This window comes from Budorcas taxicolor, chromosome 24, assembly GCF_023091745.1.
Source record: "Budorcas taxicolor isolate Tak-1 chromosome 24, Takin1.1, whole genome shotgun sequence".
NCBI lineage: Eukaryota > Metazoa > Chordata > Mammalia > Artiodactyla > Bovidae > Budorcas > Budorcas taxicolor.
In genome coordinates, this window is record NC_068933.1 from 32,333,026 (window position 1) to 32,349,107 (window position 16,082).

Here is a 16,082-nt window from a genome sequence, read left to right on the forward strand (position 1 = left end):
CTCTTCTGCTTTAATCTCTGGAGACACTCCAGCCCCCTTCTTCTGAACTAGGGTGGGCTCCAGACAGAGGGGCCTGGTCCTCACCTGACACTCAGGCTCACTCCCGGTGTCCTCGCCCACAGAGGGGGCCCTGGAGCTCCACACACTCCACCTCATCCCATCCCTCCGCCAAGTGGTCTTCCAGGGCGACCGGCTGCCCTTTCAGTGCTCGGCCAGCTACCTGGGCAACGACACCCGCATCCGCTGGTACCACAACCGGGCCCCCGTGGAGGGCGACGAGCAGGCAGGCGTCCTGCTGGCCGACAGCCTGGTCCACGACTGCACCTTCATCACCAGGTACAGGCCCTGCAGCCCCTTCTCAGCCCAGAGCACGGGCGGGGGGAGCCAGAACCCTCACCCACCCACCCACCCCCGAGAGGAGCTGGTCTGCTCCTGGGAATATCTGTGGGCGTGTTTATGCAGATCCAGAACTAAGTCAGAAATGGTCTGCGTGAGGGATACAAATTGAATTGTTGTTTTAGTCACTAAGTCATGTCCGACTCTTCTGCAACCCCATGGACTGTAGCTGCCAGGCTCCTCTGTCCATGGGATTTCCCAAACAAGAATACTGGAGTGGGTTCCTGTTTCCTTCTCCAGGGGATCTTCCCGACCCAGGTATCCAATCAGTCTCCTGCAGTGGCAGGTGGATTCTTAACCACTGAACCACCTGGGAAGCCCTACAGATTGCCTGATAGGAAAAAAGCTGATTAAATCTGACATTTCTTCAGTACCTTTACAAGGATACAGAGGGTCTCACCTATATTGTTGGACTTGCTCTCTGCAAACGTCTTGCAAGAGAGGTTTTATTACCTCCATGATGAGGGTGGGGAGATTGAAGCCCAGAAAAACACTATCGTAAGGCCAGCATTAAGGGAGTATGAGCCTGTACCCTTGGCTCAGAGCCTGGGGGACTTCCTTGGTGATCCACTGCCGGGGGGCCCAGGTTCCATCTCCGGTGGGGGAACTAAGATCTTGCATGACTCAACTGAAAAAAAAGAAAAGAGCCTGAAGCTGGCACCCGGGCGCTCAGGGAGGGTGGCGTGGCCGCCAGGAGCGCCTCCAGCCAGCCCTCGCCCGCCTGCCCGCCTGCCCGCCCCCCCGCAGCGAGCTGACCCTGTCTCACATCGGCGTGTGGGCCTCAGGCGAATGGGAGTGCTCGGTGTCCACGGTCCAGGGAAATGCCAGCAAGAAGGTGGAGATCGTGGTGCTGGAGACCTCGGCTTCCTACTGCCCCGCTGAGCGTGTCGCCAACAACCGCGGGGACTTCAGGTTTGGGACCACCCCCGGCTGTCCCCTGCCCCCCACCCAAGCCTCTGTGATGCGAGTGAACAGTCCCCCCCCTGCTCTAAGATGGAGAAAACACTTCCTCTTGTCATTCAGCTCCGAGTCCCATTGGTGTGTTTAGAGAGACCATATATCCTTTTATATAAAATCACCCTTCAAGATGTGCTGTGCAGAACAAACAGGGGTTTGGGGTTTTTTTTTTGGAGGGGGCAGTTGCTTCCCTACATGGATAGTTGACAAAACTCTCCCATGACAGATGTCCCAGGGGCCTCTCCCTTAGTCAGGACAGGTGTTATTCTCCCATCCTACAATTGAGAAGACTGAGGCCCAGAAAGTATAAGTGACCTGAAGTCAGGACTCCAAGGCCAGCCTCACAGCAGTGACAGCACTGTCCCAACAAACACAGCTTAAGAACTTAGGGGGAGCTTGGGAAGCCCTTGAAGTCCAGTCCACACGGCCTCTTCTGGACCCTGCCTCCAGCTCCCAAGGGGTCTGGCCTCACAGTTCTCAGGGCAGGGAAGGGACGGACCCTGGCCCTGAGGAGCCTGGGTCATCGGCAACTCTCCACCTCTGCCCCCAGGTGGCCGCGAACTCTAGCTGGCATCACAGCCTACCAGTCCTGCCTGCAGTACCCCTTCACCTCGGTGCCCCTGAGCGGGGGAGCCCCTGGCACCCGAGCCTCCCGCCGGTGCGACCGCGCTGGCCGCTGGGAGCCGGGGGACTACTCCCACTGTCTGTACACCAATGACATCACCCGGGTGCTCTACACCTTTGTGCTGGTGAGGCCGGGGCGGGGGTGGAGGCCATGGGGAAGGGGAAGGGGAGAAGCTGGCTGGCCCCACGGGGCTGGGGGCCCCTGCGTCCTTGGGAGGCACGGCGAGGAGCCACAGGGCCAGCACTGTGTCTCACACTCGTCTCCTCTTCCCGGGGATTCAGACTCCCCAGGGCCACACTCGGGACGGGAGGGCCACCCCGATCCTCTTTGTCCCCCAGTACAGCAAGGTCCGACTTAAGAGGGAAGCGTGAGGTCATCCCGTTGTCCTTAGGGGTGGCGCAGCTGGAGGGCGGCCCTGAGTCGTGCAGACCTCTCTTTACATCTGCCTCGCCCATCGGGATCAGACTCAGGCGTGGGCAGGAGCCAGATTGGATGGTGTCCTTTCCTCCCCTCTCCAACTCAGATGCCCATCAACGCCTCCAATGCGCTGACCCTGGCCCACCAGCTTCGAGTGTACACGGCCGAGGCCGCCAGCTTCTCCGACATGATGGACGTCGTCTATGTGGCTCAGATGATCCAGAAGTTTCTGGGTTATGTTGACCAGATCAAAGAGGTGAGATTCAGTCGGGCCTCTGGGTCCCTTGGAAATCACCCACCCGCCTTCAACTGCTCAAGCCTCTGTCGCCCCAGCCCCGCTCCTGCCTGGCGTAACTCCCGCCCCTCCTGCCCCCAGCTGGTTGAGGTGATGGTGGACATGGCCAGCAACCTGATGCTTGTGGACGAGCACCTTCTGTGGCTGGCCCAGCGCGAGGACAAGGCCTGCAGTGGCATCGTGGGCGCCCTGGAGCGCATCGGGGGAGCTGCGCTGAGCGCCCACGCCCAGCACATCTCCGTGGTACCGTGGGCCAGCTGGGAGGCCGCCCCAACCAGGGAGGCACAGGGAGGGGCCTTAGAGGTGACAGGGGTCAGCCCCAGCCCTCATCATCCAGGAGCAAGTCCAAGTGTGGGCCGGCCGTGTGCCCGATTTATCAAGAACCCGAACATGACTAGGGTCCCATCCCGGTCACGTGGCATCAAATTCCAGCTTGTCAGGGGCAGTGCAGAGGAGAGGGAGGCCAGTGACGCCACAGCAGTTACCCAAGGCTTCGTGCGGGGAACCGAGTTGAAAGGCTGTGTCGTTGTTTAGTCACTAAGGTGTGTCCGACTCTTTGCAACCACATGGACCGTAGCCCGCCGGGCTCCACTGTCCATGGGATTCTCCGGGCAAGAATACTGGAGGGGGTTGCCATTTCCTTCTCCAGGGGCTCTTCCCTGTCCAGGGGTTGAACCCACCTCTCCTGCCTTGGCAGGAGGATTCTTTACCACTGAGCTACCTGGGAAAACCCTGAGTTGAAGGGCTAGACGGATGGAAATACACAAGAAGGGGCAAGGAGGAGAAGAAAAACCAGGAGGAGGGTTTGGAAGCAGAGGGCAGGACTGGGATCGAGTGGGACCTAATGGAGACTTCAGATCCCCAAGAAGAGGGGACGTGTCCAGTGAAGGGTGGGGAACTATTAACAGTCAAAAAGGAGGCCACCACATCTTCTCTGGGCACCAGGGCAGGGGGGATACAAGGAGGTGGCACATGGCCCCTCCTCTCCGGCTTAGCTGGGGCAAGAGGACCAGGGCGTGTGGGGAGCTGAGCGGGCTGCAAGGTTGAGGGTGAGTGAGCGGGAGGGAGGGCGGAGCAGCACTGGGGGGACTCCATGGCCGACTCGGGGTTCCCAGGCCCTGGGCGACGGGCAAGGGACCAGGGGTCGGTCGGAGCAGGTCTGTGGTCTCGAGCAGGAGCAGGCCAGGATAGGGTGACGGGGTCCCTGTCCCTAGAACTCGAGGAACGTGGCCTTGGAGGCCTACCTCATCAAGCCACACAGCTATGTGGGCCTGACCTGCACGGCCTTCCAGAGGCGGGAGGCGGGCATGCCCGGCACGCGGCCCGCGGGCCCCGGCCAGAGCCCGTCACCCGAGCCGGAGCCCCTGGCCGACCAGCAGCTCCGCTTCCGCTGCACCACCGGCAGGCCCAACGTGTCTCTGTCAGCCTTCCACATCAAGGTGGGCGCTGGGGAGGCAGGGTGCTGAGCAGGTGGGGGGTGGGTGGGAGGCGAGGTGCCTAGAGGGGGCAGGGGGTGTGAGGGGATGCAGGTAGGGGAGGGGACACGTGGAGGTGGCCCTGGGGGCCAGCAGAGTCCCGGGGACCCCAGGCGTCTCTGAGGAACTCCCGTGTCCCCCCCAGAACAGCGTGGCCCTGGCCTCCATCCAGCTGCCGCCCAGTCTGTTCTCGACACCCCCGGCGGCCCTGGCCCCTCCGGTGCCCCCAGACTGCACCCTCCAGCTGCTCATCTTCCGCAACGGGCGCCTCTTCCGCACTCTGGGCAACACCTCCCGCCCCGGAGCCGCAGGGCCTGGGAGGAGGCGCGGCGTGGCCACCCCTGTCATCTTTGCGGGGACCAGTAAGGGCCTGCGCCCCGCCCTACGCCACTGTGGGGGCGGCCGGGCCCCCGCCCTGTCTGGCCTTGCCCTCACCCCTGGAGGCAGGGGATGGTGGCTCCCGCACCGTTTCTGAGGACGATGCTGGACAGGGGTGTCCCGTGAAGGAAGGGACGGGTGGAGAAAAGGCTCCGGGGACCCAGGGTTTCACATCCCAGACTCGTCACATTTCCGAAGGGCTCCAAGCACAGACCTTCCACCCGCATGGGCCTCCCTCTCCTCCCCGTCATCACCTGGTGCCAGCTGCCCCCGCAGGGTGCCTGCCCTCCGGTATCCTCCCTTCACTCTGGCTTTTGGTCCCTCGGTGTCACCTTCCCCCTTCTTGTCCCCGACCCCGGAGTCCTCCCTTCCTAGCCAAGTCACCACTCCCTTCCTAGCCAAGTCACCACGACCCCTTTGGCACTAAGGAGGGCCACCAGCTCGCCGTGCCTTTGTTTTGATTCATCCTTGCATCTCCCCAGTTGGGCTGAGGCTCCGGGGTAGGGGGCGGGCCTGCATGTGGCATCTAAGTCTATCCCCCAGGTCCCCCCAAGCCCCCACACACCCACCCAGGCCTGAGTGGACCCCCCTCCCCTTCCCACCCTAGGTGGCTGTGGCGTGGGGAACCTGACCGAGCCAGTGGCCGTCTCACTGCGGCACTGGGCTGAGGGGGCCGAGCCCGTGGCGGCCTGGTGGAGCCAGGAGGGGCCAGGGGGGCCCGGGGGCTGGCGCTCTGAAGGCTGCCAGCTGCGCTCCAGCCAGCCCAACGTCAGCTCCCTGCACTGCCAGCACCTGGGCAATGTGGCCGTGCTCATGGTGAGCCAAGTGGGCACTGGGGGTGGAGGGCGGCAGGGCACCCTGACCGCCTGGGGCCACAGGGAAATACAGAAAGAATGGTGGCCTGATCGGGCCTCGTGATGGGGAAGACTCGCAGGGACCTGTCCCTCTGGTCTGCCCCACACCTCTTCATCTCGCAGGAGACAGGGAGGTCCTCAGGCCCTCTATCAGGAAAGTGAACATGTTAGTTGCTAACTCATGTTTGATTCTTTGCGACCCCATGGACTGTAGCCCGCCAGGCTCCCCTGTCCATGGGGATTCTCTAGGCAAGAATACCGGAGTGGGTCATCATTCCCTTCTCCAGGGGATCTTCCTGACCCAGGGATCAAAACCAGGGGCTCCTGCATTGTGGGTGGATTCTTTACCGTCTGAGCCACCAGGGAAGCCCCAGACCCTTTTGTGGGGGGAAAAAAGGAAAAAAGCCCCACAGCCTTTTGGGGGGGAAAAGGAAAAAAAGAAGATAGACAGGGAGGCCCTCTATTCCCATGTCTAGAGAGATGGCTCAGGAACCACCAGGCGGGGTCTCCACATCCTTCACTCTGACACCCGGGTTGTTAAAGTGAAAAATGAACCTGGGCATGTCTGCCCTCTGTCCCCCTCCCCGCCCAGCCCTGTCCAGCCCCTCACCTCCTGCACTACACTTCGTAGCCCGAACTCCCGGATCCTGAGCAGGTGTGTGGCTGTACCATGCATAGTACCTTCTTTCTCTTTCCTCATCTCTGATTTTCAGGCTGAGAACCTGCAAAGCTCCCAGAAAGGCAGGTCAGAAATGCCACCTAGACCAAATGTGGTGGTGCTTCCATCTTTGCTACCCGGATAGCAAAGGGCCAAAGTTGGGGCCCAAGGCTGACTGGGCTTGGGAGGGGAGAACCGGCCTGGGGAACCGGGCCGGACCCCACAGGGGGGGCCTCGCGGCCCCTGGCTTCCTGTTGCTCACCCCCTGTCCTGTCTTTCCAGGAGCTGAACGCCTTCCCCAGGGAGGCGGGGGGCTCCGGGGCGGGGCTGCACCCCGTCGTGTACCCCTGCACGGCCCTACTGCTGCTCTGCCTCTTCTCCACCATCATCACCTACATCCTCAACCACAGGTGAGCTCCTGCAGGGGGAGCGGGTGTGCGGGGAAGGCCAAGCGGGTCGCTCAGCCCTGGCGAGTGTCCCTTCCCCAGGCTCCCGCCCAGCATTTCCTGCGAGCGTTCTGAGGTTGAAAAACACGTCTGGGGCTTAAGGTGTCTGTCCCGTTTCACGCACGCACACCAAAGTCTGCCTTCTCTTCGACTCTACTGGTGGTCTTGAGGGCCCAAGGGCACGACCTTGGGTTGCGTGGTCCACTAACTAGAGACTGTTTCTGCGGCAGCTCCATCCATGTGTCCCGGAAGGGCTGGCACATGCTGCTGAACGTGTGCTTCCACATGGCCATGACCTCTGCCGTATTTGCGGGAGGCATCACGCTCACCAACTACCAGATGGTCTGCCAGGCGGTAAGCAAAGGAAGGGCTGGGTTCTCCAGGATGGGTGCCATTAGCCTGGGCACAGAGGAGGAAGGCACACAGGCCGGAAGTGGGGGTGGGCCATGGGCTCCAGCTCCACGGCTCTGAGTCCAGCCTTGTTTTGGAGGGCGGGGGGTGAGAAGCAGAGACACTAGGAGCAGGGGTGAAGTGCAGGGTGGGGGGCCTGCGATGGAAGAGCAGTCAGGGACGAGGCCGGCAGCAACGACAGCCACCCTGGCGCATGGAGAGCCCTGGGCTGGAAGTAGAGAGGGTAACAGCAGAGACACAACCCTGGGGAGGGTCTGGGTGGAGCTGGGGGCGGGGCACGTGGGAGGCAGGGGAGAACACTGTGGGGGCTGAGGCTTCGGGGTGGCCGGCCCCCCAGCCCTCAGCCCTTGACCCCACAGGTGGGCATCACCCTGCACTACTCTTCGCTGTCTACACTCCTCTGGATGGGCGTGAAGGCCCGCGTCCTCCACAAGGAGCTCACCTGGAGGGCGCCCCCTCCACCAGAAGGGGACGCTGCCCCGCCTGCCCCCCGACCCATGCTGCGGTAGGCACTTCCATCTGTCAGCTTTGTGGTGGGGAAGGGCTCCGGGGGTGCGGGAAAGACATCAAAGGCTGTTCTCCCAGGGTGGATGCAGGGTGGGTCCAAGGTCCTGGGAGACACACTCCCAAGACACAAGAGGAGGTGGGGGGCTTCCCTGGCAGTCCAGTGGTTAGGACTTGGTGCTTTCACTACCATGGCCTGAGTCCAGTTGCTAATTGGGGAACTAAGACCCTGTGGCCATTTAAAAAAAAAAGGCAGGAGAGGCAAGGGCCTAGGTGGCACCAGGTTTGCCCAGTGCCATGGAGGGGGTGCCTCCTTGGGGTTTTGAGGCATACCACGGCATGGAAGTAAGCAACTTTGCAGGGCACTGGGCAGGGATCCTGGGAACCAGAGCGGCACTGGGTTCCGTGCTGTTTAGAGGGACAGAAAGCAATTCTGGCCTCTGTCTCTTAGAGCAGTCTTGGCCAAATCCCCTAGGGACCTATGACCTGCCCTAGAGGGGCCTTGCATCCCTGGAAAAAAAACTCGAACACGACTCTCCGGGGAAGGAGAATGGGGCGGAGACCCCTCGGTGACGGTTCCGAGTACCAGGTCCCCTCCTTGTTCCCCATCTCTCTGACCCCCAAACTCCCTCTCTCCAGGTTCTATCTGATCGCGGGAGGGATCCCACTCATTATCTGTGGCATCACGGCCGCTGTCAACATCCACAACTACCGGGACCACAGCCCCTAGTGAGCGTCTTGCCCCCGCCACTGACCTCCCTGCTTGGCGGGGTGCCTCCTACTCCTCACCACGGGGGGTACCACCCACCCGCCCAGCCAGTCACCCAGCCCCAACCCCTGCATGTGGCCCGAGCCGCCTCCCCACCCACCCGGCCTCGGGGCCCCACCTCACACACGCCGTGTCTCCCCGCAGCTGCTGGCTGGTGTGGCGCCCAAGCCTAGGCGCCTTCTACATCCCGGTGGCTTTGATTCTGCTCATCACCTGGATCTATTTCCTGTGCGCAGGGTTGCGCTTACGCAGTCCCCTGGCACAGAGCCCAAAGGGGGGCACCGGCCGGGTCTCTCTGGAGCCGAGGGAGGAGCTGAGGGGTTCCACCAGGCTCAGGAGCAGCGGCCCCCTCCTGAGTGACTCAGGTTCCCTCCTGGCGGCTGCAAGCACAGGGATGGTGACGCCCGGGCCCCCGGAGGACGGCGACGGCCTCTATTCTCCGGGAGTCCAGCTGGGGGCGCTGGTGACCACGCATTTCCTCTACCTGGCCACGTGGGCCTGCGGGGCGCTGACGGTGTCGCAGCGCTGGCTGCCCCGGGTTGTGTGCAGCTGTCTGTACGGCGTGGCGGCCTCCGCCCTGGGTCTCTTCGTCTTCACCCACCACTGTGCCAGGCGCAGGGACGTCAGGGCCTCCTGGCGCGCCTGCCGGCCCCCGGCCTCGGGATCCCGCGCCTCCCCGCGGGCCGTGCCTGCCGGCCCCGAAGACGGGTCCCCGGTGTTCGGAGAAGGACCCCCGTCTCTCAAGTCGTCCCCGAGCGGCAGCAGCGGCCACGCGCCGCCCCCGGGGCCCTGCAAGCTCACCAACCTGCAGCTGGCGCAGAGCCAGGCATGCGAGGCGGAGGCGGCGGCCCGCGGGGAGGGGGAGCCCGAGCCCCCGGGTCCCCGGGCCGGCCTCGGCCAGCGCCATCCCAACAACCTGCACCACGGCCGCCGGGGCCACAAGAGCCGCGCCAAGGGGCACCGCGCGGGGGAGGCCGGCGGCAAGAACCGGCTCCGGGCGCTGCGCGGGGGCGCGGCCGAGCTACAGTCAAGCGAGAGCGGCAGCCCGCACCACAGCCCGTCCGAGAGCTACCTGGGCAGCAGCCGCCACAGCCCGGGCGCCGGGCCCCGGCTCGAGGGCGAGGCCGCGCTCACGCTGTCCGAAGGCAGCGACACGAGCGCAGCGCCGCCCCCCGAGGCCGGCCGGCCGGGCCAGCGCCGCAGCGCCAGCCGCGACAACCTCCGGGGCGGCGCGCTGGAGAAGGAGAGCAAGCGCCGCTCGTACCCGCTCAACTCGGCCAGCCTCAACGGCGCTCCCAAGGGCGGCAAGTACGATGACGTCCCCTCGAGCGGCGCGGAGGCGGCCGGCGGCGGCTGCATGAAGACTGGCCTCTGGAAAAGCGAGACCACCGTCTAGGGTGGGCGCGGGCGCCGCTTCGGCACGAGTGGGCCGTGCAGGCTCCTGACCCCGCTTCTAGCGGAGGGGCGGGGGGCGCCCCAGAGACGTCGATCGGTACGCCCCCAGGTTGGAGTGGAGGTGCCTCGCTGCACGTGGGCTCTCCAGCTGTAGTCCTGGAGGCCGGGGGAGGGAAAGGCGCAGGCCCACCACTACGGGGCGGGCCTCCCCGGCGTAGCGACAGACAATCCCTGGACCGCGGGCGGGGTAGGTTTCCGTCCCGGCCCAGGCCGGTTTTCGGCAGCACCTGCCATCCAGGCTTGCGGGCTAAAGTCCTGCCGGTCTGCGGTGCGACCGAGAGTGGCGGGGACAGCTCGGGCGGGCCCCTTCTAAGGTACACCCGCCTCACTGGCGGCATCCGCCTTACTGGGAACACTGTGATGGAGCCTGAGTGAGGCGTTCTCGCCTAACCGCCCTCCTCTGAAGTCTCCCCTCTGTGCCCACACCCCAGAGCTTCTCTCCCACCCCGACTCTGGCTAACTAGGGAGCCTAGCAGATGAGCCAGGTGACCAGGACAAGCCAGAGGGAACAAGGTGCTGCTTTTTGGAATTAACTATGCAAAAGGAGAAGGCGGGCCGCGTGAAAGGCAGCTGGGACCAACCAGCTCTCTGGAAGGGAGGGGGCAAGTGGAAGGAGGGGTACAGGATTAGGGCTGGAGGCCATTCCCACAGGACCGGGACAAGACCCACATGGGAGGGCTCAGGGGGCATTTCAGGACAAAGCTAAGGTCTTACACCTAAGACGCTGACTGCCAGGTACCTGGGGAGGACAGCAGAGCTAGTACTTCGATTTGGGGCTGAAGGTAGTCCTGCCTCAAACCTAGTCCTACTGAAAAAAACGCTCTGAAGAGGGGCGCCGCTGCCAGGCTTCAGGTGGTGCTGGAAAAGCATTACTGTTAATGGCACAGCCTTCCACCTCCCAGGGACTAAGAGGCCTCCCCACCTCCATGAGGCCAGACAGGAGAATCATCAATGATCTGATGTCTAGGTCCATATAAGAAACCTCCAAAAAAATAAAACCAGCTTCCTGCCCCACTGAAGCCCAAACCAAATCCCCAAGGCAAAGGGTAGGGTCCCTGCGAATCACCTGGAACCTGTGCCTTCACTGCTTTTAAACTCCAACACTCATATTTCCCCCAACCTAAAGAGCAACCACCAGCCTTTGATTACAGCACACGATCGAAGTGGAGGGAAACTCAGCCCAGTCTCCATATCATTCCAGCCTGATCACCAAGGCGAGAGCAGACAGACAGGGGAAAGTGAGAAAACCCACACGCCCTGAGATGGATCCTGTTATTTATGCTTGCTGCACAGACAATATTAGAAGGAAAAAAAAAAGGCAAAAAAAAAAAGCTTCATATTATTCTTCCACGTATGCTGGCTGCTGTTTACATACCCCGCCAATGCCTTAGCACTGGAGAGCTTTTTGCAATACGCTGGGGAAAGGGGAGGGAGGGGATGAAAAGTGCCAAAGAAAACATGTTTTTAAAAGCTCGGGTTTTATACAATAGAATGTTTTCTAGCAGATGCCTCTTGTTTTAATATATTAAAATTTTGCAAAGCCCTTTGAGCTATGACCTTACTCCTCCACCCACGGTCCTTTTGTGATGAGAGGATCTTTAACACTGTACACATAAGCCCACAGGATCTGTGAACACACACAGGGCCGAGGGTTGCTCAGTTCCCATCCTCTGACGGCTGGTAACGCTGGGAATACCCACGATCCACACCAGCATAGGTTCCACCAGCCCCGCGGCAACCATGTATCCAATCCAATCCGGGAGCAGAAGAGCCCCTGACGCTGCCCCAACAGCCCGAGAGAAAGCCAGCCCACAGAACCCAGAGGGAGGCAAGCCGCTCTCTTGGACCAAGGGATGGGACTCTCTCCAACCCGGGCATCCCCACGCTCCTTCTGACTTCACCTCTGGGATGCACAACCCCTCTTGGGTCCCTTAAATGAGAATGGAAACACCCGAGGGCTTGTGGACAGTGATTCCTCTGGCTGTGTCAGGCCAGTTAGCAAGTCATCAGATGAGGGGAAGCGCCCTCAATGCCCAATGTGCATCAGGTGGGGTTCGGAACACTCTGGGCGGCTTGTCTAGCTGCCTGGGCCTTCTGGAAGTCCCTAATTTCCTGAGGGGTACGCAAATACTGCTCGATTTCACTATCAGAAATGTCCTCATCTCCAGTGACTGTGGACACAGGGGGGATGGAGCAGACTCGCTTTGGGGGCTTCAACATGCAGGGTGGGAGGAGGAGGGCGGGGCTGGCGGGCCGCTTGCCCGCAGGCAGCTCTAAAGAGCTACTCCCCACATCCCCGTCTCCCAGTCCTTGCCCCTGCCCCTGGCCTTGCGGTTCCTTCTCCCCGGCGTCCACCTCAGCTGTTCCGTCCCGAAAGGCCTTGCGGACCAGCATGTGGCGGTGCTGGAGGAGGTCGCCGATGTGCTTGACCACAGACCGTTTGTCAAGCTTCAGAACCTGCAACCAGGCCAGCTGCTCGGCCATCCGCAGCAGCACAGCCAGCAGCTCCTGCAGGCGGGAGGAAGCGGGGTAGGGCAGGTCTACATTCGCCAATTTACAAAATCGGGCAAGGGAACAGGTCAGCCGATCTGAAGGCCGCAGGGACTGCCAAGCCAGGAAAGTGGCAGCGGTGATGACGGGCAAGGGGTGCCGCCCAGTCACCAGCCACGTCTCATCGGCCAGCTCCACCAACTGCAGTGTTCGCGACAGCATCTTCTCTTTGTCTTCCACGTACTTGGCTGGCACAGATGGGGAGGCTTCAAACAGCTTGAAGCTGAAATAACCAAAATGAGGGTCTGGTCTCAGTACCTCAGGGAGACAGCTCTTCCAAAGCACAGAAGATAGGCAAGCTATGCTATTCTTTCGGGAACACACAAGCCTGCTGGGTAGCAACTTTATTCAGGTACCAAGAGAAATCAGGGAGAGTCTCCTGCAGGAGAGGTGAAGGGCAAGAGAGTGCAGAAGGGCACTAACATCTGTTGACAATCCCGCCCGCCCCCACCATCAGCCATCATTCTGAGTGAGTGCTTTACAAAATGTTCTTTAATCTACTCAACAGCCTGTTATGTGCATTTAAGAGTCGAAAAACTTGCCCACAGTCATCCAGCTTAGAAGTGACCAAGCTTCAAACTCAAGATCATTCGACACTGACAGCCTTTGCTTTCTACCATATTTGTCAGAACAAAAAGAAAAGAACACAGCTACTTATTAAATAAAAAAATTAACTTCTAACTCAGCTCTGTCAGTTTGCTCATACTCTTTCAGCTCTAATCACACACAACGTGATCCTGCTGAGGCAGGGCTGTGGCATTTAGTCAAGCAGGCCTGAGTGGTAGAACCCAGAAGCCCCGTGCCAAAGCTGATACTTAACCTTCCTACAGCATCAGGCTGCTGTGACAGCGAAGGGGTTTGAAAATGATACAACATTCTAGAAACGTAAAATGGGATTCACCCGACCAGCGCCAGGCATAGGAGGAGAAGTCCATCCTCATAGAATGGACTTGGTCAAAAAGAGACAGCCAGAAGTAAAAGGATTCGGGTCTGAACCCATGCCACCCCCGTGTCTCCCCCAGGCAGGTACCTGCTACAGTAGGTCTTTACCAGATCCACCAAGCACAGAGATGGCACATCCAGCCCCAGGAGCTTCACTATCTGCATGTAGGTTCCAGAAAACACATCCAGATCTGCATACAGCAGGGTGCAGATGGTCCCCATGGTCAGGGGCCAGTTACGCTGCCGGCAGGTGATTAGGACGCAGCAACCAGCCAGCACCTCCTTCTTCTGCAGCCTGGCTGTGCGGATGCCAGCGAGCTGGTGTGCCTGTTGGTAGTAGGCAACTGCCGTGTCCTCAAATGTTGGTGGCAGCTGCAGCACTCGACAGAGGTCTCTCACGCGGCGAAGACCTAGGAAAACCCACGGCAGGAGTTAGAGGCATTTCCAACAATATGTTAACAGGATCAGACAACTGGATTGAGTGGGGTTTATCCCAAGGATGCAAAGATCAGTGTGATACACCACATGAACAAACTGAGAATAAGCCATATGATCATTTCAATAGATGCAGAACAAGTTTTTGATAAAATACAACATCCATTTACAATAATAATAATAATATCTCCAAAATGTCGGTCTAGAGGGAACAACATATAATAAATGTCATATACGACAAACTCACACTAACATCATACTCAATGGTGAAAAGCTGAAAGCATTTCCTATAAGATTAAGAACAAGACAAAGATGCCCACACTCGTCACTTTTATTCAACATAGCTTTGCAAGGTCTAGCCAAGCAAACAGAGAGGAAAACTAAAAGGAATCTAAATTAGAAAGGAAGTAAAAACGTCACTTCATATCATGTTTGCAGATGACATGATATTATACGTGAAGGAGTCAAAGGAGCTCCCAGCAAGTTCTGTTAAACTCACCTCAGATACCACATGCACAAATAATGGACCTTTTTACAATGATAAGAGTGACACTTGGTAAGGCCATTTGAAAAGCACAAAGACATTTGTGGAAAGAAGTCAACACTTCAGCGCCTCATCTTTTGGAAGTTGATTTGTGACCAAGCTTTGACCTGGGTTCCTCGAATCTACCTCAAACATACCCAAGCAGACTTAAACCTTCCACCTAATTGCTACCTCTCTTAGAACCACCTCAATCCTTTATTTCTAATTACCATTCTCTTCTTCTCTACCTTTACATAATAATGCTGAAAACAGAAAAGACAAGCAGACGAGCTGGACCATAAGGAGAATTTTCTTTAAAGCCACTGTGTCATAAAAGGTTGATTCTCACCTCGTTGCTGGCTTCGACTAACTTGTTCGTTTTCCCCGGTGCTTCGAGAATATGTTACTTCTGTAAGATAACGGACAAAAAATAGCTTGTTTAGTCTCTATTCATGGACCCCTGCCCTCCCACCACACAAAACCAGGGAGCAGAATCCAAATCATCAGGTATCCACTCCCCAGCTCACAGAAGGTGCTCATCTTTGCAGGTAAAAGGTCCATCTGGTTTTCTATAACCACAAGCAGTACCAAATACACAGAAAGCTTTAGAAGATTAGGACTAGCATTAAAGCAGTTCCAAGTGTTCCAAATTTCCAGCCACCCCGCCTGTACATTCAATTCAGGCAATTTTCCTGCCTGTAGATTTTGAGGGCTGCACTGGTCAGGGACTTTGAACACAAATGAAAAAAAGAAAAATAAGTTTTTGCCAATTAGTTTTCAAAACTGCTTCGGGGTAGTAGTATTTCCCGCATTCGCACAACACTGACCTATTGATATAATGCTTCCAAATAGGCAAATTAGGTAAATTCAGTGGAACTTTGTTTCTCTCTGTTTCATTTACTACATGTAACAGATATGGTGCTAAGAAAACAGATAATGGCAGCCCCTGAGCTGCAGTTCACTCGTTCACTTTCACTGTTTTCTCCCATATCTAAGTGTGCTCATGACAGGGAGACGGCAAGAGATAAGAAGCACCTGACGTCAATCCCTCCATCGCCCCAGGCTGTATCCATGGCCTCCGAAAAGCCCTCACAGGTACCTCGGAGGTTGCCCTCGTCACTGAAGGTGGTCGTAAGAACGCCCTCGGTGACCACGCAGCCGCAGTCGGAGCACACCAGCTGGTTCTGGGAATAGTGCGAGTCTTCCACTAGCTCAGCGGAGCCGCAATCGGGACAGCGGCCTCCACCCGGCATCGCACAAGCGGTCCAGAGCCCAGGCAGCTAACCGACCCTACCGCCCACAGCAGCAACTGTGCCGAAACAGGAAGTAGGAGCGGAGTCTTATAGGGTTGCACCTTCCTCTTCCGGCCAGCGTAACAGCCGTACTGTAGGCACCTTCTCCGCGGCTTCCGGTCCTTTCCTCTGCGGACTCGGGTAGAAACGTGATCGAGGAAAGGAGGTTCCTGGTCTGGACTGTATCTTCGGATTCCCCGCCATCTGTACTTAGTTTGAGGTTTGCTGTCTAGGCTCGGGGTTACTCTTGAGTGAGCTTTCTACCGCTGTGGACGCGCGTAACAAACAAAAAACTGTTGCCAGCCACAAACAATTCTTTCTAAAGTGCCAAGGGTATCGCCGACTCTCCTTTTTCTCTTCAATTCAGTTCAGTTCAGTCGCTCAGTCGTGTCTGACTCTTTGCGACCCCATGAATTGCAGCACGCCAGGCCTCCCTGTCCATCACCAACTCCCGGAGTTCACTGGGACTCACGTCTTTCGAGTCAGTGATGCCATCCAGCCGTCTCATCCTCTGTTGTCCCCTTCTCCTCCTGCCCCCAATCCCTCCCAGCATCAGTCTTTTCCAATGAGTCAACTCTTCTCATGAGGTGGCCAAAGTACTGGAGTTTCAGCTTTAGCATCATTCCTTCCAAAGAAATCCCAGGCTGATCTCCTTTAGAATGGACTGGTTGGATCTCCTTGCAGTCCAAGGGACTCTCAA

General features: G+C 58.7%; 2 protein-coding genes across 2 annotated transcripts in view; one reads left to right on the forward strand and one right to left on the reverse strand.

The window, feature by feature from the left end:
* The window catches only part of ADGRA2 (adhesion G protein-coupled receptor A2), a 36,004-nt gene extending 24,940 nt beyond the window's left edge, over positions 1 to 11,064 (forward strand). The window contains exons 7-19 of the mRNA XM_052661300.1: positions 123 to 336; positions 1,144 to 1,308; positions 1,904 to 2,102; positions 2,502 to 2,651; positions 2,772 to 2,933; positions 3,905 to 4,129; positions 4,311 to 4,527; positions 5,151 to 5,359; positions 6,338 to 6,465; positions 6,732 to 6,855; positions 7,272 to 7,417; positions 8,056 to 8,145; positions 8,330 to 11,064. Of these exons, the coding sequence (XP_052517260.1) occupies positions 123 to 336; positions 1,144 to 1,308; positions 1,904 to 2,102; positions 2,502 to 2,651; positions 2,772 to 2,933; positions 3,905 to 4,129; positions 4,311 to 4,527; positions 5,151 to 5,359; positions 6,338 to 6,465; positions 6,732 to 6,855; positions 7,272 to 7,417; positions 8,056 to 8,145; positions 8,330 to 9,581 (3,281 nt within the window). The 3' untranslated portion in view covers positions 9,582 to 11,064. The remainder of the gene's footprint in view (positions 1 to 122; positions 337 to 1,143; positions 1,309 to 1,903; positions 2,103 to 2,501; positions 2,652 to 2,771; positions 2,934 to 3,904; positions 4,130 to 4,310; positions 4,528 to 5,150; positions 5,360 to 6,337; positions 6,466 to 6,731; positions 6,856 to 7,271; positions 7,418 to 8,055; positions 8,146 to 8,329) is intronic.
* BRF2 (BRF2 RNA polymerase III transcription initiation factor subunit) lies at positions 11,000 to 15,378 on the reverse strand. Its single transcript, XM_052661301.1, has 4 exons — positions 15,190 to 15,378; positions 14,440 to 14,499; positions 13,221 to 13,542; positions 11,000 to 12,413 (listed from the first exon to the last, which is right to left on the reverse strand). The coding sequence occupies exons 1-4, from the start codon at positions 15,341 to 15,343 to the stop codon at positions 11,684 to 11,686; spliced, it is 1,266 nt and encodes a 421-aa protein (XP_052517261.1). The 5' UTR covers positions 15,344 to 15,378; the 3' UTR covers positions 11,000 to 11,683.
* Between the last annotated feature and the right edge of the window lie 704 nt (positions 15,379 to 16,082).